Raw genomic sequence first — 20,584 nt, 5'->3', positions numbered from 1 at the left:
GCCTCCGCGGCCGCCCGGGTCCCGATCGAGAGCCAGGTGCGGCGCCGGGCCGGGGGCATCCCCCGAGGAAGGGCTTCCCGTGCCGCCGTGCTGCCGGGAGTGGGCCCGCGCCGGGGCAGGGGCTGCAGCGTTCCCGCCCCGGGGGCGTGGGAAAGGAGACGGGCCCGCGCGGGCCAGGCACCGCGCGGCGGCCCCGCCCCGGCAGGGAGGGGGCCGACGGGGAGGTGCGGAAAAGCCCCTGGGGGACCCGGCTTCTGCGGCGGCCGGGCCGTGCAAGGGGCCTCGGGAGGCGCGGTGCGGACCGAAGTTTCCCCTCCGGGGCGGTAGCTTCGCTTGTCGGCCCGTTTTCCACCGGGGGTGAACGGCTTGTCCTCCCTCATCACCCCCGGGTTGCTGTCGTCGGGGAGCCAGTCCTGAGTCAGCTCTCCGCGGGAGGGAGTTGAGGGGCTCAGCAGGGGCAGAGCTGAGTCTCTCCGGGGTAGCGGCGCGAGCTAATGGGACTTAGCGACAAGTATACTCAGCGGGTGAAACTGTGCCCCAAATCGTTGCGGGCAGTTGTGGGAATTGAATATGGGAAACGCCTGTCGCTGCGAGTCCAAGTGGTTTAATGCACACCTGAATTCGGGGGGAGCTTTCTCGAGTAGGGATTTGAAGGACCAAGAAGCCATCGCTCTCACGACAGGGGTGATTCTGAATGAGCCAGTACTTGTACCGAAACGCCTCGTGTCTCCGCAAGAATTTGTGACGCTTTAGTCCCCTGCAGGGGCCGGGGGTCAGTTGCACACCGAAGGCTTCCTACAGAGCAAGTCTGTTCATTTTCATCAGCTGGAAGTTAGGAACGCTGGTGACTGAAAATCTGGCCACACTCAACCGACTGAGCCACCCACGCGCCCCTGGCCGTTTTTCTAATTAGCTCTTCAGTGTTGGGAGGTCGGCCTGAGGTCCAGGTTCTGGTCACCATTGCTACATAGCCTCTTCTGAAGGCCAGGAACCAGGGCCAAGGCCAGGTGGATACAGGTGTGCTGCTTAAATATTTGTGGGACTACATGGGATGGGGTTCTTTTGAAAAGACAGCTTCACAGGTTAGGTTCTTCAGAACCGCTGTCATTGTGAAAGTCATGGTCCCAATTTTTTTCTCACCTGTGGTACTTCAAAGATGTATTCGATAGGCATAAAGAACTGACCGTACGTAGATATCTGTTTAACGTGATCTATAATTTTTTCATCCTAATCTTTAGAACACTTCATTGTTTTTTTGCTTGTTTTTAGATTTTCTTCCGTTACAATGCGATGCGTGTGAACAAGATTTCCATAAAGACCATTTTACTTGTGCTGCACATAAATGTCCATATACGTTCGAGAAGGTAATTGATCGTATTTTATTTCAAAGATTCTAGCTTTTGTTGTCTAAAGCTATGCTGTCTGAATAGTAGACATTTGCCACATAGAACTAATAACCTCATTCGGATGAAGTAAGACTCAAAATCTGGTTTCGCCATCAGACTAGCCATATTCCAGGTGTTCGGCCACCACGTGTGGCCATGGGTGGTGCGGATACGGCATGTTTCCACCATCACAAGAATGTCTGGATGGCACAGCTCTAAAGCAACAGATTTTATTTTCAGGGGCTCTTGAAGTCAAATTGTTGTATCCAAACCTTGAAAGTTTATTTCGCGTGTGAAAATATTCAGTTCCTTTGATTCATCATGCTAACGAAGAACTTAGTGGTGTCTTTGTGAAGTGCCAGAAATGGTTAATATTTGACAAAGAACCTAATCTGGAAGCCATTAAAAACGCTAGTTTATTTGGGTGACTTCACAGCCGCTGTTCAGTGGCAAATAGTACATTGTAGAAACAGGAAGACGGGGACTCCAAGAAGACCCACGTGCATGAGTCCGAAGGAGTGACACCTTGTTATTGGCTTTGCAGGTGGCTCTTGACCTGTATTCGTTTTGTTTCTGGTGGTTCTGAGGTTTTGTGTTTTTTTTTTTTTTAAGTTTATTTATTTTGAGAGAGCATGAGCAGGGGAAGGGCAGAGAGAGAGAGAGAGAGAAAGAGAGAATCCCAAGCATGCTCTACGTTGTTAGTGCAGAGCCCGGTGTGGAGCTCGAACCCATCAGGTGCCCCCGCTTGAGCCGCTCAGGTGCCCGATTCAGAGGTTATTTTAGTGAACTCTATAGCCCGAGTGTTGCTTCCTTGAGGTGGCAGTTAGAAAGGTGAATGACTTATTAGCATTATTACATGCTTTCGTTAGTGTTGGCTGGGGTCTGACCTTCCAGCGTTTTCTAGGTCATTGGGGTGGCGGGGGAGGGTGACTCCTATTTACCAGGCCCCGATGACTAGGCCAAACTATCCAGTTGATTTGTTGGCTTGACCTCCCCACGTCCCTAGATAGGGAGAGTCTGGCTAGACATCAGTAGTAATGCCTTATTTGGCACAGAGTTGTCAACTGAGGGAGTGTTCCTGGCGACCCTGCGGCTTGACCCAGACGGCAGGCCTCCTCCCTCTGTGATGACACGTTTGGATGTCAGTTGTCACGTCCGTCCGTTTTCTTGCTGAGCTTAGTTTCCTTAGCTCCTGCCCTGGCTCTGAGGTTTTTAACTGCTGGGCGCGCATCTGCTGGGCGCTTGGTTCTTCCCTATAGAGCCCCTCCCCCGCCGTCTGCTTGGGTGGCTGTTAATGAACCTGAGAGCTCAGCCTAGCTGTGTGCTCTCCAGTCAGCCGCGTGCGTCTCCCTGCGGGTGAAAGCCACAAAAGGATCAGGCGGGCTGTTGGCAGTTGAAGGGAGCCGGAGGGTGTTCACGGTAGTGTTCTCTTCCGTTCTCTCTGTTCCGGAGGTGTCCGGGCTGGCTCCCCACCTGCCAGGGTGGTGCTGGATGGCCCTGCTGCCCTGAGACCAGATCCGTTTCACCAGCTTTTCTTTGGCTGCCTTTCACCGTCTCAGGGCCGTGTCCGCAGCTGGTTAACAGTCTGTTAGGTTTAAATTCTACTGGATTCCGCTTCCTGTCCTGAATCTGTACGGAAGCCTTACTATTCATCCTCAGGGGTAACAACGCCGTCTTCTAATGAACAGTCGGAACATCCGTGCTTGTCCTCTATTTGATTTTCAATGCACTATACCTTTTCCTTTTGTGAGTTTTGTCTGAATCTGGAATATGATCTTATATCATTATTTTTGGGACGTTCGGGTCCCGGTGTGCCCACTTTGTAACAAACCAGTACCGGTAAAAAAAGGGAGAGATCCCAGATGTGGTGGTTGGTGAGCACATTGATTGAGAGTGTAGCTCCCATCCTCGGAAGAAAGAGAAGGTGAGGACAAATTCTGTCCACTCTGTGAATGGGGATTTTTTTCCGTAGGGGGGAAAGGTCCATTATCTAACTATGATCCGCAGTCCTAATCGTCTGCTTACAGATGAAACCTTAGTGACGTCAGTGCTTCCCTGAGTAGTGGACGGCATGGGCTTTTACAGATACGGGGACGTATTTTCTAAATATGAGAGTCTCTGCTAGGATCTGCTGCTTCTATAGGAATTTCATACTCTTTCTCCCAAAGTGAAGAGCTAATGTGGTTTCTAGAACCGTTTGGTTAAGGTGTGCTTTTATTAGCTGCTCCTAGTGAAACGTAAAAGGATATATACAATTTGACCTTGCAGCGTTCTTCGTGAGAGTTGTACGTTTGTTCACTTGGAGTAAATCATGCCAGCGAAAATAGCAGGCCCCATTCTCCTCACCGGTCTTGGTCGCTTGGGGTCCGTCCTTTCCTCCAGGTGTGTGCGCTGTTGTGTCTTGGGTTTGTCTTATTCCCTCGTAGTCGTGGGTATCGTTAGCTGGTTCGGCACGGTGTAGGCTGAGCATGGGCTACCGGCCCCATTGCTACGCTGCCACCTGTCTGGCTGCCCGCCCCCGCCCCGCCCCGGAGACGAGTGGGGTCCCTGCACAGGCCTTCCGGGGCTCGGCTCTCTGAGGACACAGCTGAGCGATTCCGTCTGTATTTCTCTCAAGGCTAGATCCAAGTTTCCCTACTTTCTGTGTCTCGTGTTTTTTTTCTTAGTTTTTCCCTGATGTGTGGGGAGGCACATGCCCCCGCTGCTCCCCGGGAAGGACTGTGGAAGATAGATAAATGGAGGCCGTGTACCTCGACGGATCTTCATTCTTGGTTTCCTCTGGCTTAGCTGCATGAGGTAGCAGCCAGGCTCCGAATTCTTCATTTGGGTACTTACCCTGTTCATTTCCTCACTTACGCTGTTGCTGTAGACAATTCTGTGTAGTTGTTCTACTGCGGTCCTTTGTGGGGCCAGTTTTGCTTCTGGCAGTTGGAGGATGTCCCCCTCGTCCCAGAGTTTGGAAGCTTCCCATCGAGTGTTCCTGGTGTAGATCCCTCTTCATCTGTCACACTAGGCAGGCAGTGGGCCCTTCCAAACCGGAAATGCCAGCGCTTCCGACTGGAGTTTGGATTCTTTGATATTCTCTAGCCTTCTGTTCCTTAGGTGCTGCACTTTCTGGATCGGTCTCCTTTTTTGCCCCCTGAAGTTTTCTTTCCCTGTGAAATCTGTGTCCGGGGTATTTTCTGTGCGTCACAGTAAATGTCCTCCTCCGTGCCCGATCTGCTGGCTGCTCACTCGCACAGTTGGTGCAGTGTGAACTCTGGCCTTTGCTCTGGGGCATCTGCCCGGCCCACTTTCTCGGGAAACCCTGGAGCCCTAGGACTTCGGGGTCTTTCTCTTAGGCTGATCGGGTTCCCTGGAGAAGGTGGGGTTCTGTTCTGTTCCCTGCCTGGGGAGAGCACACTCTGGCTTCCAGAATCATGGAGCCAGGTGGACAGAGCACTCGCCTCTCCCCTTCGTGGAGCACGAGCTCCTTGCTGCCTTCTGCGTGCCCCTCCCATGTTTGTGGGGGTCTTCCTGCCCATTGCTCCCCAGGCCAGAGCCTCTGTGAGACCCTCTGCGGAGCATCTGTCTTGTGCCAGCGTTGGGTGGAGGTCTGATTCTCGCCTTCTCCCATTGTGGTCCCACGTCACCCTCACCTGCCGGCACTGCTGATGTCTGAGCCTTTGAGGGTTTTGTTTCATGAAGAGGGGTGCTTCTTGACTTTCCCCACCAGCTCACAATTTGGCTTTCTCACTTTGCCAAGTGCATTGTTGTCGGGTGCTTTTTTCTCTAAAACCTCGTAACTCTTTTTTCTCTCAATCTTGTGGATTTATCCCTTTCCAAAAAATCTGTTTCCTGTCGTTTCAAGGAGACTCAAACTGACCTTGCCTTCGGTAGAAGACACGTGTCTACGTGCCCTTTCCTCTCGGACCGCACTTTCTCAGAGCCTCTCGGGCCTTCCGGGGGCTGGTTTGGGCCAGCTCCGCGGCTCGCCCTTCCCGAGGGCCCTCCCAGGTTACTCGGGTTGTATTTCTGAGACGCCCTGCTTATGCTCCATATGCAGTGATTGCAGGAAGTAAGCAGAAAGCCTATTAACCCCTTGCTGCTTTCAGCCTCCAACACGAGAGAGTAGCCCAGCACACAAAACCCTTTCGTGACCAGCCGACCCCAGTCTCCCCACAACCCCGTTTTGTTCACGCTGCTCTGGCCATACAGTGGTGTGCTTTTCCCTTCAGGCCCTCTGGGAGCTCTACTAAAACCTCCCTGCGTCTATACAAGACCACAGCTCCCCTCGCTCTGCTTTCCCCCCGCACTGACAAGGCCCTCCTCTTTCTTGGCTCACCGCAGATTCATGACCCAAGCCCACCCCAGGGCGGGCATGCCCTCCTTTGCTCCCCTGAAGCAGGCCCTCTGCTCCCTGCACTGGCTGCGCATGCTCAGGTAACTTGAGGCAGTCCACAGCTGCCCGTCCTTGCCGGAAGGCTGCCCTTGGGCCACTAAGTGAGCATCTCTTGGCTGCTGTCCTTAGCTCACAGCGTCAGCAGTGCCTGGGAGTTTATACCACTCCCTCCCGTTAAAAGAAAACAAAAAAACCCATCAGTAACTGATGGGAATAGGGGCTATAGATCTTCAGCTCCCTGGAATGTCCCCAGAGCCTCCCGAGTCAGCTCCCCTCGGTGGGACTGTGCGCCACGCCACGGGCTTGGCCTCTTTCCCTCCATCCCCAGTCCCCACTCCGAACTCTCCTAGGTCTGAAGGGTTTTTGCTGAGGACACGTCCAGGTGCCTCATGTGAAGACCAACTTAACGCACTGCTTTCTATTGCTTGCCAAAACCTTTTAGTTAGTATCTGCGTTTGCCCAACAGTAAGATGTTTGTGTAAAGTCTTGGCATTTTTATTTCTTGTAGCTAAGAACTGATTCTAGTTTAAATGCTGGCAGTCTTATTGGGTGTTTGTTAAATAACTGCTTATGGAAGCAATTGAAATGCCCAGTTGGTTCCGTCGGTGGGACATGTGACTCTTGACAGCAGGGTTATGAGTTCAAGCCCATGTTGGGTGGAAAGATTACTTAAAACAATAAAAAAAAGAAACGTTAAAGCAACCCTTGCTTTCTCAGATTTTTATACGCCGGCGCTCAAAAGAGGGGTGCAAGAAGGACATGCTGCAGGTGATTTGTGACCAGTGCCACGGCAGTTTCCGTATTCAGCGTAGACACCCTCTGGATCACGGCTGCCCACGCGGGAACCTTGCCGTCAGTGTAGCCGGGTGAGCAGAGCGGCTGAGCTGGGACGTGCTGGCCCGCGTACACGGACCCGGAACCCTCACGGTGGGGATAGGGTACCTTTGAGCGTTGCACTGAGCTAAGTTGTTGACGTGAAATATTTGTTGTAGAGACTTGGATAAATATAATCTAAATTAAAGTTGGATTCTAGTTGTGTTGTTTTCTTGTGGCCGCCAGAGCAAAGTACCACGGCCTGGGCTGCGTACGCCACAGAAGTTCATCGTCTCCCTGCTCTGGGGGCTGGAGTCCAAGATGGGGGTGTGGCGGGTTCCTCCCCGAGGTTCTGGGGAGATGCCACTCCGGGCCGCTCCCCCCACTGTGGGCGGTTTGCAGGCTGCCTCTCCCCAACCTCTCTGTCTGTCACACAGGTTTTCCTTATGTGTCGCTGTCCAGGCGTCGTCTTTTTTCTTTTTTCTAAAATTTTTTTTTAATATTTGTTTATTTTTGACAGAGAGACAGAGCGTGAGCGGGGGAGGGGCAGAGAGAGAGGGAGACACAGAATCTGAAGCAGGCTCCAGGATCCGAGCTGTCATCACACAGCCCGACACGGGGCTCGAACTCACAGACCGCGAGATCATGACCTGAGCCGAAGTCGGGCGCTCAACCGACTGAGCCACCCAGGCGCCCCGGGGCGTCTTCTTTTGATGAGGACACAGTCATATTGGATTAGGACCCCACCCTTTTCCACTCTGAGCCCATCTCCGCTGATTACATCTCCGATGACCTTACTTCCAAACATCACGTTCTGAGGTCCCGTTTAAGACACGTTGCCTATCTTTCTGTGAGGACACGATTCAACCCACTCGCTGGTAGTGTAACCAAGAGCACCTTCCTCAAGTCAGTAGAAACCTCTGCCTAAACCTGCTGTTGAAGGAAAGCGGAAGGGTAACCGTCTTTTAGTTTCTGCTTATTTCTTGCATTGTCTGTGCCCGAGCCGGGTTGACGGGTGAGTGCCCTGGCTCCCTAACCGAGCACGTGGCTCTCCGGGTAAGCCGACGGAGGGGTCGTGACTGCCGGTCCAACCTTTCTGTGTAGGTGTGCAGCTGCCAGAGCCTCTGATTCCGAGCCAGCCACGCCGTCGGGAGCCCTGAATACGTCGTCTTCCAGTTGGCTAGCTCAGCGACCCAGGTACTGGTCCAAACGGCGTGCACAGATACACTTGCCTTGTCCTGGGTGTGGCGGTTCTTGTCGGGTGAGCACGGAAAAGTCGGTGCAGTACAGGTACTAACTGAGCGGTTCAAATTCTGTCTCCGAGCTATGTACTCCTGGCACACGGCTTAGACTAGGCAGGGTGATCGAGAGTCTGGATTGGAGCTTTCTTGAGCTCCGGATTATCAGTGCAATATATTCCAGCACAGAGCGGATCACACGGTTGGCGTTTTATAGCTGTTTCTGAAATACACATCTTTTATATGATCGACTGCTCCGGGTTAGTCAAGATGGACCTAAAAAAATAAGCTGTTGTTTTGTTCTCTTTCAGATGGAAACTAAAGAGATGATATGACTCCGTCCACATGGAGACATTAGCTTGTGTTGCGTATTTTAACTTCACAGACCGTGTTTGTGCTGTAGTGCCTTTACGCTTCTCATGGCAAACAGTCTGGAATGTCATTAAAACTTTTCCAGTAGAATGTGCAAATTTTGGCAAAACAAACAGAAGGGTATCGATATTCTGAGCTTGGCTAAACTGCGCCAGCCCCTGCTTCCTCCATCCTGCCCCCAAATGAAGTGACGTGGAGAGCAAAGGATCTGAGTATTACCCGGCCTGAGTCCCGCAAGAACCTGGCACTGTGGAGGCCTCTGTCCCTTACATACCCGCACAGCTGATGGCACTCTGTCTTTATCAGTGGCTTCCATGGTGACCGCCCCTGGAGCCCAGAAGAAGGGGGAGGCCTTGGGCCTACTTGGCTAAGGGCCCGTGTTCAAAGGTGGCCCCCACTCTGAGAGAGCAGCCTTGTGGCCATACGGACTATAAATGCTGGGCTCATACTGATGGCCTCATTCCAGGAGAGAGCCCTATGCCCGGTGACCCTGGGCGCTGGGAACCAGTGAAGCAAAATGTCCTTGTAGCCGGGTCCTGATCTTAACCCACTGGTCGTCCACCTGCGCACCCCTTTTTCCTGGATTAACAAAATCCAAGCAATTACTCACAGCTTCAACACACGATGGGGGGAAGGGCTCCTGTTCAGTTTCCATTCCGCAAATAGGTGATCAAAACTTCTTCGAGTTGTCTTGGTGGCATTTGTTCCGGACCAGTGGTTCTCACTTGGGCGTGCTCAGAGTCGCCTAGAGGGTTTGTTGGAACAGTGCCGGGCCCCACCCCTGGAGTTTCTGGTTCTAGGGGTCTGAGTGGGCCTTGGGATTTGCACTTCCAGCAAGTTCCCAGCTGATGGTGATGCTGTGGGTCTGAGGAGCCCACTCGGATCAATCACTTGTCCTGTACCCCTGCCGCCGTCCGATATGCAGTCGCTGGCCACAGATGGCCTGGAGCACGTGACATGCAGCAAGCCCAGCTGGAGGTTGGATTCTTAGTTTTATTTAACTTAAAGGCTGTTAACTTGATTTACTTTTTAGAAAAATCCTTCAGTACGTTAGGAACTTTGGTATGTGAATCTGGTTTTTCAGTTCTGGATTTTATTTATTTTTCATTTATTTATTTTTTTTGGTTCTGGATTTTAAATACAGGTCAGGCCTTTCTCATGAAAACTTAATGTCCAAATTGAGAATCGAAAACACACTTGAGCTTTGAAGACAAACCATAAAATACATCATTGTTGAAAAAATTATTCACGTGTTGAAATATTTTGGATATGATGAATTAGATAAAGCGATAAAGTTAATTTTATCTATTTTTCTTTTAACTGTGGCTACTAGAAACTTTAGAAACAGGTACGTGGCTTGCCTTACGTTTCTGTTAGACGGCGCTGTTCTTATCCGAACTGAAGGATAAACACCCACATTTAAGCCTGAAGGACGGTCAGCCTAGGAGTCCGCTGGTGCCTCCGTCTTTGGGTTTGACTTGGGATGGGACGGTGGCCCCCCTCAACACAGGGTTTGCCCCTGTGGATGCCCGAGACCGCGGTCTGTGCCGGACCGTGTGCGTTGACTGTTCTCTCTTGTACACACGTACCTGCGATAGAGCTTGAGCCATGAGTTAGGCTCAGCGAGAGGCGATCGACAGCAATGAAAGAGCAGTCGCGATTCCACAGGAACGAGACCTCATGGCTGCCGCGCCCGCTTCGTCGTGCAGTGTGTCTGTAACAAAAGTTAGGAGTGTTCTCTCTCTCAAAATTCTTTTTTTTTTTTTTTAAATCATTTTTGAGAAACAGCATGAGCAGGGGAGGGGCAGAGAGAGAGGGAGACACAGAATCCGAAGCAGGCTCCAGGCTCTGGGCTGTCAGCACAGAGCCCGATGTGGGGCTCGAACCCACGAACCGTGAGATCATGACCTGAGCCGAAAGCAGATGCTTAACCGACTGAGCCACCCAGGCACCCCTCTCTCTCAAAATTCTTACTGTCCTGCACTCCCTGTTCTTGTGATTGTGTGAGATGATAAAATGCCTTCCTCATTAGATGGAGGAGGGAATGACCTAGGCCTGTGACGAGCCTAGGTCTATTTTTGGCCTGAGGCTATGTCAGAAGGCCGATCATCAGCTTCTGGACCACTGCTAGGGCGGGAGCTGGAACCAGGGTGGGGGCGGGGTTGGGATGGCTGGGATCTTCCCTCCGGTCCTGTTAGTAGATGTTCAGATAGCTCCAAGGGTGTGAAAGGTTGGGAGGGCAGAGGCGTCCTGGCTCCTTGTCACGCTCCTGGGCGCTGACTCCCTGCTCAATGTCCCTTGCATCAGGCAGCGGTGTTGTCCACAGATACCAAGGTCCCAACCTGCCTCCCGCACCACCTGCCTCCTCCTGGGAGCCCAGCACGCGTTCTCCAGCAGCTGCACAGTCTGGCCGGTACCTGCCAGCTCTGGGCGGCCTGCGAGGGGTTTCCTGGTGTTAGTGTCGCTGCGCCAAAGAGGATGTCCTTTTGGTAGAAGGTGCTAAGTTGTCTAAAATGTCATCCCAGCATCAGGAGTTTTCCATGCCCTCAGTACCTGCCTTTGGTTTAGTTTTTTCCTAACCCGATGAAGACATGGTGTCCCTTTACTCTAAAAGAACGTCTTGAATTAGCAACGTTGCTCATCTTCTGAGAACCGTCCATGTGAAGAATTTAAGCTAAGGGAGTTCATTCGTGCAGGTGCCACTGAGCCTCTCACGACGGGGGAAGAATTCGAATGTGACTGTGTGCCAAGGGTTGGAGAAGCCACAAGTGTACAGGTTTTTGTGGAAAACACTGAGGTTACTATTAGCGTAGTGAATTTTTTTAGCGCTCAAAGTTTGCGTGCAGTTTTGAGAAAAACGTAACACTGAGTTTTGTGCTCTGTGTTCATCTGTCGGGGGTAGGACGGGGCTCACTTTCCTTATCTGGAAATGTTGGAGAGACCCCGGTGGGTGTTGATTTGCTGTGTTTTCCTGAGATGATATAAAGACTCGTGATCACGGTGGATCACGTAGAAGGTGCAGGGAGGAGGAGAGTATCCGGCTGTGCCTTTCACTAAATGTGTGAAGAGGCAGTTTGCAGTTTGCTTTTAATTGCTTTGCCCGAGCGGGTCCTCCTTCCTCCCTCTCATTAGGACGTTAGGGGGAGCTCTACCCACACCCACGTTTGTAGCATTATTACCTCCACCCCTGTTCTCAGAATGCATCCCTAGCTAAGATTTTCTTGCAATAAATGCTACAAAAACAGCCTTTTAAAGTGGTTTGTAAAAAATGAAAACAAAACCCTATGCCGACAGGCAGAGCAGTGGGTTCATTTTACATTCTGGAGATACTCCGAACCAGAGTAAAGTGACGTGTGTGGATGGCTTTGCTTTGCCTCCGTCCTAGTGCGGTGAGAAGTGTCTCCCTTCCTGCTTTCAGGGAACGTTCCCTGGAGAACGAGAGCAGTCAGAAGGGCTGCTGTTTCCGTAGTGCCAGGTAGAAAGCTCCTGGGATGCCAGGGACAAAGTCAGGTTCTCTCTGTTGAGCCCCCAGGTGTTGGCGCAGACATGGTGCTGAGACGTGAAATCGTGGCTGTCCTCTGGCTGGGCGTTCGTGACGTCCCTCTCCCACCGCAGGCTGGTCCCCGCGCTGCCCACCACAGAGCCCTGGCGGCTGGCCGACTCTTGGGTCTGTGGGGCCACGTCCCCTCCCACCCACCCCCCGCCGTCATACACCCCCATCTAACAGAGGGCAGTGAGCCTTGCACGGTTTGGCCAAAGCAGGGGTCCTCAAACTTGTTCCAGAGGCTGGAACCCGCCGTGGTGGTGTGTGTGTGCGGGGAGCCCGCGGTAAGCTTCGTACGTGGACGGGATGAGCTATCCCGTCCTGGAATCCACCTATGCATCCAAGGGTCAAGGTGGAGTTTGTAGGAGGAACAAGTGGAGAAAACGGGATCCCCGTAATTTTTGCTAAATTAGGAAAAATTGTGTCAATTAGGAAAGCAGTTTTATTGCATCTGAGGCCAGAGGCTAGTGTGGGGGGGGGGGGCAGGTGCTCAGGAGTGTTTTGCGGGAGTTGGGCTTGATCCGCGTGGTTCACGTTCCTGCCGAAATGGCTGGTGACGTGGCAGAATCGCCAGGTCTCCTTATGGTTATTTATTTGAACTATAAGCCTGGGGAAGGATCATTTGTGATTTGACTTTTTAAAAAATTTTTTTCTTTAATGTTTATTTATTTTTGAGAGAGAGAGAGTGAGACAGAGCCTGAGCGGGGAGGGCCAGAGAGAGGGAGACACAGAATCAGAAGCAAGCCCCAGGCTCTGAACTGTCAGCATAGAGCCCGACGTGGGGCTCGAACCACGGACCGTGAGAACGTGACCTGAGACGAAGTCGGACGCCCAACCGACTGAGCCACCCAGGCGCCCCTGTGATTTGACTTTTTTTAATTGATGAATTTATTTTTTAGGGCAGATTCAAGTTCACCACCAAATTGAGCAGAAAGCACATGGCATTTCCATGCCATCCCACACGGCCTCCCCCACCATTAACACCCCTCGCCGGTGTGATGTGCTACGGGTGTCCAAAGAGTAGTGAAGCACGTTTAAATACATGTTGGCTTCTAAAAGCATAAACTCCAGGAGCACCTGGGTGGCTCAGTGGGTTGAGTGTCTGACTGTTGATTTTGACTCAGGTCATGATCTCACGGTTTGTAGGATAGAGCCCAGTGTCGGGCTCTGTGCTCACGTGGAACCTGCTTGGGATTCTCGCCTCCCCGCCCCACAAATAAATAAACTTAAAAAAAAAAAAAAGTATAAATTCCATCAGGGTAAAGAATACCAGAGCCGTTATGTAGTAAAACCACCTCTTAGTCAAAGAATGATTTTGCAGTAATAGAAATACAGCACACAGCAAAATTGCTGTGCTCCCTCCCCAGTTTTGAAATTGTTACTTCTATAGCTGCGTTATTACATGGCTTAGTTATGAGACAGGTATCAGGCTCCCGCCTGGCAAATGTAAAAGGAATCTATGAGGCTGTGGGTTGCTGAGGAAACCTTGGGGGAATTTTAAAATTACCAACATCGGGGGCATCTGGCCGGCTCAGTCAGTAGAGTGTGGGACTCTTGATCTTAGAGTGATGAGTTTGAGCCCCAAGTTGGACATAGCGATTACTTTTAAAAATTATGAATATCTTACCCTCAAAATGGAAAATATAATCATTCGATCCACGTTCTAAAGTGATCTTTCTGGAGGTACCTGGGTGGCTCAGCCGGTTAAGCATCTGAGTCCTGATTTTGGTTCAAGTCATGATCTTGCGGTTGGTGGGATTGAGCCCTGCGTTGAGCTCTGTGCTGACAGCATGGAGCCTGCTTGGGATTCTCTCTCTTCCTCTCTTTCTACCCCCTCCTCCCCTCCCCCACTCATGTGCACTTTCTCTGTCTCACAAAATAGTAAATTAAAACATTTTTTTTAACGTTTATTTATTTTTGAGACAGAGAGAGACAGAGCATGAACGGGGGAGGGTCAGAGAGAGAGGGAGACACAGAATCTGAAACAGGCTCCAGGCTCTGAGCTGTCAGCACAGAGCCCGAGGCGGGGCTCGAACTCACGGACCGCGAGATCGTGACCTGAGCCGAAGTCGGCCGCCTAACCGACTGAGCCACCCAGGCGCCCCCAAAATAGTAAATTTTAAATGCCAACTGCTTAATGAGTTTTTTAAAAAATAGTGATCTTTCTGGCCTTTGTGAGGTGGTGAATGCATTAGGAGGGCAGAGTGGGTGCCCAGGTGCCAGGTTGTGGAGCCCTGGGCTAGACAGGGGCGGGGGACGTGGGAAGTGTGTTAACAAGATGTGTAGGTGACGGGCAGAGAGGAGTGGGGACGCTTTTCTCGGTGGCACTTGGGTTGGGGCAGTGGATGCTAAGCACGATGAGGAAGGGAACAGGTTTGGAAGGAAGAATCCCAAGCCTGGCTGTGAGCGTGTTCTGTCGAGATACTTACTGACCTGCTGTGTAGAGAAACCATTTAGGCAGGTGGGTAAGCAAGTCCAGGAGGCGAGGTCGAGACCAGAAACAGGATTTAGACTCACTGGCATATGTTTGATCGGAAAGCCACGCCAGGGTGACACCGCAGAGTGGGAGAGAGGGGGAGGGAAGGAAGACTGAACACTGAACCCAGACTGAGCTCTAAGGGATAGAGATGTCGATGAGAAAGGAACGTGAGGATCTCAGTTCTCCGTGACAGACTGTTCACTAAAGTAGGACATGAGAGACAACTTCCGTAAGATCATAAAATGTACGTAGCTCCTCCGATGAAAGAATTTCAGAAGGTAACAGGATATAAAACTGACAGACAGGAATCAGTAACCTTCATTGCCGTCATGATAATCCAAAGATACAACGGAAGAGACAAATCGCGTTTACAGTGGCAGTAAAGATAAAATACTTAAGAATAAACTTAAGATCTATGCAAGATCCATAGCGGACCAAACTTTAAAACACTCACAAAAGATACAAAAGTGGACACAACCCAGTAAGACAGCTCTTGTTCTTGGAAAGGAAGGCCACATCCGAAAGAGCTCCATTTTTCCTAGATGAATTTTAAATCTAAGAGGATCCCAATATAAATACCAACAAGCCGCTTTTCTGGAGCTAGACGAGCTGACGCTCCGGTTCATGTGGCAAAGTGCACATGAAAGAAGAACAAAGGAGATGGCGAGAGCCCTTCCCCGACCTCCCGGGGCATCGTAAAGCCCCGGTGTGTGGAACAGTGCGTGCAGTAGCGTGCTGCAGGCTCAGCGCCGGATGGATCTGTGCACTGAAGTAGGAAACCGAGTGTGTGTGGAAACGTGCATGTGATGGAAGGGAAGGTGCGTCTCAAGTCACGAGCCAGGATGGGCTTTTTGAACAACAGCGTTGATTTAAGAAGATAGCCGTTTAGAGAAAGGTAGCATCGGGTCTGTCCTTATGTCCCGCGTACGAGGACTCCTGTCAGAAATGTGAGTGGAAGGAATAGGGGCGCCTGGGCGGCTCAGTCGGCCGAGCGTCCGACTTTGGCTCAGGTCATGATCTCGAAGTTCATGGGTTCGAGCCCTACCTCGGGCGCTGGTGCTGATAGCTTGGAGCCTGGAGCCTGCTGTGTCCCTCTTTCTCTGTGCCCCACTCCTGCTTGTGCTCAGTCTCTGTCTTTCAAAAATGGATAAACGTAGGGGCGCCTGGGTGGCGCAGTCGGTTAAGCGTCCGACTTCAGCCAGGTCACGATCTCGCAGTCCGTGAGTTCGAGCCCCGCGTCGGGCTCTGGGCTGATGGCTCGGAGCCTGGAGCCTGTTTCCGATTCTGTGTCTCCCTCTCTCTCTGCCCCTCCCCCGTTCATGCTCTGTCTCTCTCTGTCCCAAAAATAAATAAAAAACGTTGAAAAAAAAATTTAAAAAAAAATGGATAAACGTTAAAAAAAAAAAAAATTAAAGAAATGTGAATGGAAGGAATGAAGCCAAACAGGTCATGGGACGAAACCTTGGCCAGGCTTCTCCAAAACTGGGAATGGGAAAGGCTTTCTTAAGATGATCCAAAAGTAAGATGGGTGAAGCAAAGGGTTCACAGTGGCGAAGCACGGTTGCGTGGCAGAGAACGCCATGCTCAGGACCAAAGCACAGGTGACAAACTAGGACAAAGTATCTGCAACACATGTCCCAGTAAAGGTCGATGTCTCTAGTACACAAAATGTACACATTGAGGGGGAAAAGATCGGAGACCAGGTAGGAAGATGGGTGAAGGATGGAGCGACGCCACAAGAGTGTAGAAGGATGACCCCAGGGTATAGGAAGGGATGTTCCGCCCCGCTTGAGTTAGGAGAGACGCAAATTAAGATCAGATGAGCGGAAATCCAAGCTTGAAAGCCTACTCTGTTGGCAAGGCTGTAGGCGAGAGAGACGTCCACACGTGGCAGGTGGGAATGCCAGACGTCAACCGTTACCGAGGAAAATCTGGCTGTACCCAGCCAACTTCGTCTGTATTTGGCAGTCCCACCCCAGGAGCCTATCCTGAAGGTGTGCCACCCACAATAGTGAAACCAGTGTGCGCGACGGTTGAGCGCAGCTCGGTTTACAGCTGGAGACGGTTCCTGTGGATGGACCGTGAGCCACGTAAGTCCACCCGCAGGGCCCCGAGAAGCTGTAGGAAAGGAGAGGGTGCCTGTAACTGACGGAAAATTTCCAGGGTTCGTTGTCGGCTGGAAGGAGCATCATGCAGGAGAATGTGTGCTCTGCTGCCTTCTGTGTAGGGAACGGGGAGTAAGAGTCATAATATCCACGCATCTGCTTGTTTTTGCTAAAAGAAACACAGAAGGATAAACGAGAAACTGATGAAGCTGGCTACCTGGATGGGGTGGGTGACGATGAGGTAGGAGTGTTGGGAGGGGTCCAGTACTTTCTTGTGCCGTCTTAACTTTTAGACTCCTGTTACTGTTCTACGTATTCCGCAAAGTTCAGCCAAGATGGCTGGGCGGGGGCGGCGGCTGGAAATACACAGATGCGAAGGAACACAGCCATCTTCCACGTGAATAACAGCCACGTTTACGGAGGAACATGATGGTGGTAAGAAACACGAAACTCACCATTTTAAAACCATCTCCAAGTGAATAATTGAGCACCATTTAATACACTCATAGTGTGCAGTCATCACCACCATCTAGTTCCAGAACATTCTCGTCCCCAAAGGAAACCTCGTACCCACGAAGCAGTCCCCATTCTCTCCACACCACCAGCCCCTGGTGACCACTAACCTATGGTCTCTGGACTGGCCTGTTCTGGACATTTCGTATGAATAGAATCATCCAGTGTGTGGTTACAAAGAGCCTGTGCCTCCCCTGCCGTGTGCCCTCTTGCTCACTCGCCCCAGGGAAGCCAGCTGCTTTGTGAGCTGCCCTGTGCAGGAACCCATGTGACAAGGAAGTCAGGGAGGCCTTTTGCCCATGGCCAGCGAGAACCGAGGTCCCTCAGCCCAATCACCTGTGAGGAGTGAGTCCTTCCAGTAGCCACGCGTGGCTTGGAAATGGACTGTCCCCCAGACAAACCTGACAAAACCACAGTGCTGGCGGACGCTTCGTGGCTTTGTGAGGGACCTTCTCTCAGGCAGGGCTCAACCGCTCCGGCATTTCTGACCCCTCAGAGACTGTGAGTGAATCTGCTAAATTTACGGGCTTAAACTAATAAGTTCTGTGTTAATTTGTAATGCAGACGTCGAAAACAAACACAATTTTCTGCCACAGAGAAGCGGAAAGTAGCCTTTTTGGATGTGGGAGGCAGCACGGACCAGAGTTAACGTGAGCACCACTCATTTATTGGGAAACTTGGAATCTGTTGGTTTTGAGCGGGGCGCGGAGCACTGGAAAATTCTGCAGACATCCAGTCCGTAGCCTCCGCTGTCCTGCGCTGAGGCCAAATAACTCGGAAGGTCCGCTGCAGCTGGAGATACGCATACGTGTTTCTGAGGCCGTGTGGTCTCTGGCACCAAGCTGTGCCCTCCGCTGCGGAGAATCACACGGCATGCTGAGAAGCTCCTGATGTGCTCCCCGGCCTTAGACGTCACGTCAGCATGTGACTGGAGCTGTCCATCAGGAACTGGACATTTTCAGACCCGTGAAGTTATAATGCTGGCTGAGAGTGTCAGCGATTCATTGTACAGTGAAAATGGTACCTCCTTTTTCTTGGTTTTCTATCATGTGTTGTCTTCTGTAAACAGCTGTTTTCTTTTTTTTTCTTTTTTTTTTTTTAACATTTTTTATTTATTTTTGGGACAGAGAGAGACAGAGCATGAACGGGGGAGGGGCAGAGAGAGAGGGAGACACAGAATCGGAAACAGGCTCCAGGCTCCGAGCCATCAGCCCAGAGCCCGACGCGGGGCTCGAACTCACGGACCGCGAGATCGTGACCTGGCTGAAGTCGGACGCTTAACCGACTGCGCCACCCAGGCGCCCCTAAACAGCTGTTTTCTACTGAGTGCTGGACATAATATATGGACAATTGTAGTTTGGGGCACAGGATACTAGACTTTTCTCCTAGAACAGTTTTACCCTTTCTTTGAGCAGACTAGCGGCAGCAACGATAAACCCTGGATCACTTGCAGTTTCAGAAACTGAGATAATCTAATATGGATTTTATGAAGTCCCTGCAAGGCTGGTCTATTCTGTTCATATTCACTCCCCTGGTGTAGCCTTTCAGGGTCTCAGCTCAAAGATGGGACATTACAAGAACCCTCTCCCTTAGCGGCCCTAGCCCACCAAGCTATCAAAATCTCTGTTCAGGTTCTCCGCCTCTTCCAGAATGGACTGGGCTCTGAGTGGAAAGTGTTGCTGAACATCAAGTTTAGTGCTCTGGGTTTCCTTTGTATCCCCTGTTAGAATATTTCACTATCCAATTAGCACACTGATGGCATAGAAACCAGCTATTTTTAAATGATTATATTTTGGCCAGCTTTTTATGCTGTTCTCAATGGGAGGCTGATCTGAACGACCTATTCCTACAATATAAGAGCTCTGAAAAAAAGGGCAAAACTAAATATATTACACATTTATTTATATATTTTTACATTACATTATATACTATTTAAGCTTGTACGTGGATAAAAACTTTTCTGTATGTTGTCGGAAGGCCGGTCGGGTCAGTTTGAGAGCAGGACGGTTTCTCCCAAAGTCAGCAAGGCTGGACGTCCCCGCACCTGCGTGCTCAAAGGCGGCGTGTGACCGGAGCAGCACCTGCGCGCGTCCCGAGGTCGGCGAGGCTGCACGTGCCCGCACCTGCGCACGCGGGAGAGCGGCGTGTGACTCGAGCCGCGCTTTCCAGGTGCCAGCAGCAGGGGAGGGGCCGCAGAGCTGCACCTGCTCCCTCTGCGGCCCCGCGCTGCCTGCCCGGCGTGGCGCTCTGGTTCCCGGACCCCCAGATGCTCTGAGGCAGCCACAGTCCCCTCACTCGGGCACCTATCACCCAGGTGGGGTCGTCCGGGCAGGGGGCGCACGCCTTCACCGCGGGCCGGCCGCGAACCCTAGGCCGACGACCACATTGCCGGGGCTCCTCCTGGGCGGCGTCTGAAACCGGTGCACGGTTCTAACGTTACAGTGTCTTAAGTTCATACAAATGTGTATGTTTAATACAACTCCCAAGCGCCCAGACACACAAGTCGGGGTCCCGGCCCGGGGTCGCCTCGCCCCCGCGGCCGGAAACCGGGTGAGGCTCCCCAGTCTTGGCAGCCAGCAAGCGTGGGGGGGGGGGGGGTTGCTAGGCAACCTGCGGCTCCCAGCAAGCGGCGGCGCCTAGAGATGACGATGCCAGTCCGCGCCTGCGCCTGAACCCGCCTACTCGCGGCTCCCGCGTGCGGTTGGCCGGCGGGCAGATGGGGGCGGGCCTCGGCCAATGGGCGACGCCGCTCCGGGAGGCGGGACCGTGTTACCTTGGCGGCGCGCCTGCCGGAAGCCCGCGTCGGCGGCCACGCGCAGGTAGGCGAGGACTGCAGGGTCGGGGGTCGCGGGGCGGCTCCCACGTGGGTGTGCGGGCCCGGATGGCGTCGGAGGGCACCCGCGGAGGCCCGCAGGGTGCGCGCGGGGTCCGAGCCGCCGGCTGCCCCAGGCTGTGCCCCTCGAGCCGGGCATCCCCTTCGCCACAAAGCGCTCGTTGACTGAAGCGTTCGGTGGGCTCCCGCGTGTCCGCACTGTCCCGGACCCCAGGCGGCCGCCCGGCTCAGGGCGGAAACGACGCCGACCCGGGGCGCTTGCGTTCTGAGGACACAGAATTAATAAGGTGTGGGAGCCTGCAGGAAAATAAGGCGGAGCAGGGCACCGCGAGCGAGTCGCGTCGGTGCCGGCAGACGCCCCAGGTCGAGGGATCCCGGGCGCAGCAGCAGCCGCTGCAGCAGGAGTACGAGCCGGAGAGCGGGGAAGGAGGCGCGCGGGGCAGCCACCTGCGCCCGCAAGGCCTGGACGAGGCCGCGGACTCCTCTCCGAGCGAAATGGGAAGGTGTCCCGCAGAGCCTGACCTGGACGTTCTACGAGTCATTGTGCATGCTGTGTTGGAAAGGGGCTGGAGGGGCAAGGGCGGGGACCGTGAGTCATGCAGACGGGAGGGTAGTGACGGCACAGAGAGTGAAAGGTAGTCACTGTCTTCGGGATGTGTTTTGGAGGCAAGGCTGACAGGGTTAATGGCTGTGTCAGATGCAGGAGATGTGGGGCACCACAGTCTTCAGCCTGAGCAGAAGTCAGGATTTCCTGATGGCCGTTCATGGAGAGGGCAGATGCCCCAGGAAGATCAGAAGGGTGGCTTTTGACGCCTTGCTCCTGAGATGATGTGTGTGGGTGTTGGTGATAGCTGAGTTCAATTCAGGGAGAAATTCCAGGTGGCTGGTAGATGGGAGGTGTTTAAAGCCGCGCAACTAGAT

At 52.5% G+C, this 20,584-nt stretch overlaps 1 protein-coding gene across 1 annotated transcript in view; it reads left to right on the top strand.

Annotated features, from left to right (window-relative positions):
* The first annotated feature begins 19,531 nt into the window (after window positions 1-19,531).
* The window catches only part of C18H7orf50 (chromosome 18 C7orf50 homolog), a 110,580-nt gene continuing 109,527 nt past the window's right edge, over window positions 19,532-20,584 (top strand). The window contains exon 1 of the mRNA XM_058711884.1: window positions 19,532-19,649. Within this exon, the coding sequence (XP_058567867.1) occupies window positions 19,567-19,649 (83 nt within the window). The 5' untranslated portion in view covers window positions 19,532-19,566. The remainder of the gene's footprint in view (window positions 19,650-20,584) is intronic.

The sequence above is a fragment of the Neofelis nebulosa genome, chromosome 18, assembly GCF_028018385.1.
Source record: "Neofelis nebulosa isolate mNeoNeb1 chromosome 18, mNeoNeb1.pri, whole genome shotgun sequence".
Classification (NCBI taxonomy): domain Eukaryota; kingdom Metazoa; phylum Chordata; class Mammalia; order Carnivora; family Felidae; genus Neofelis; species Neofelis nebulosa.
This window is presented reverse-complemented; position numbering and strand designations above follow the sequence as displayed.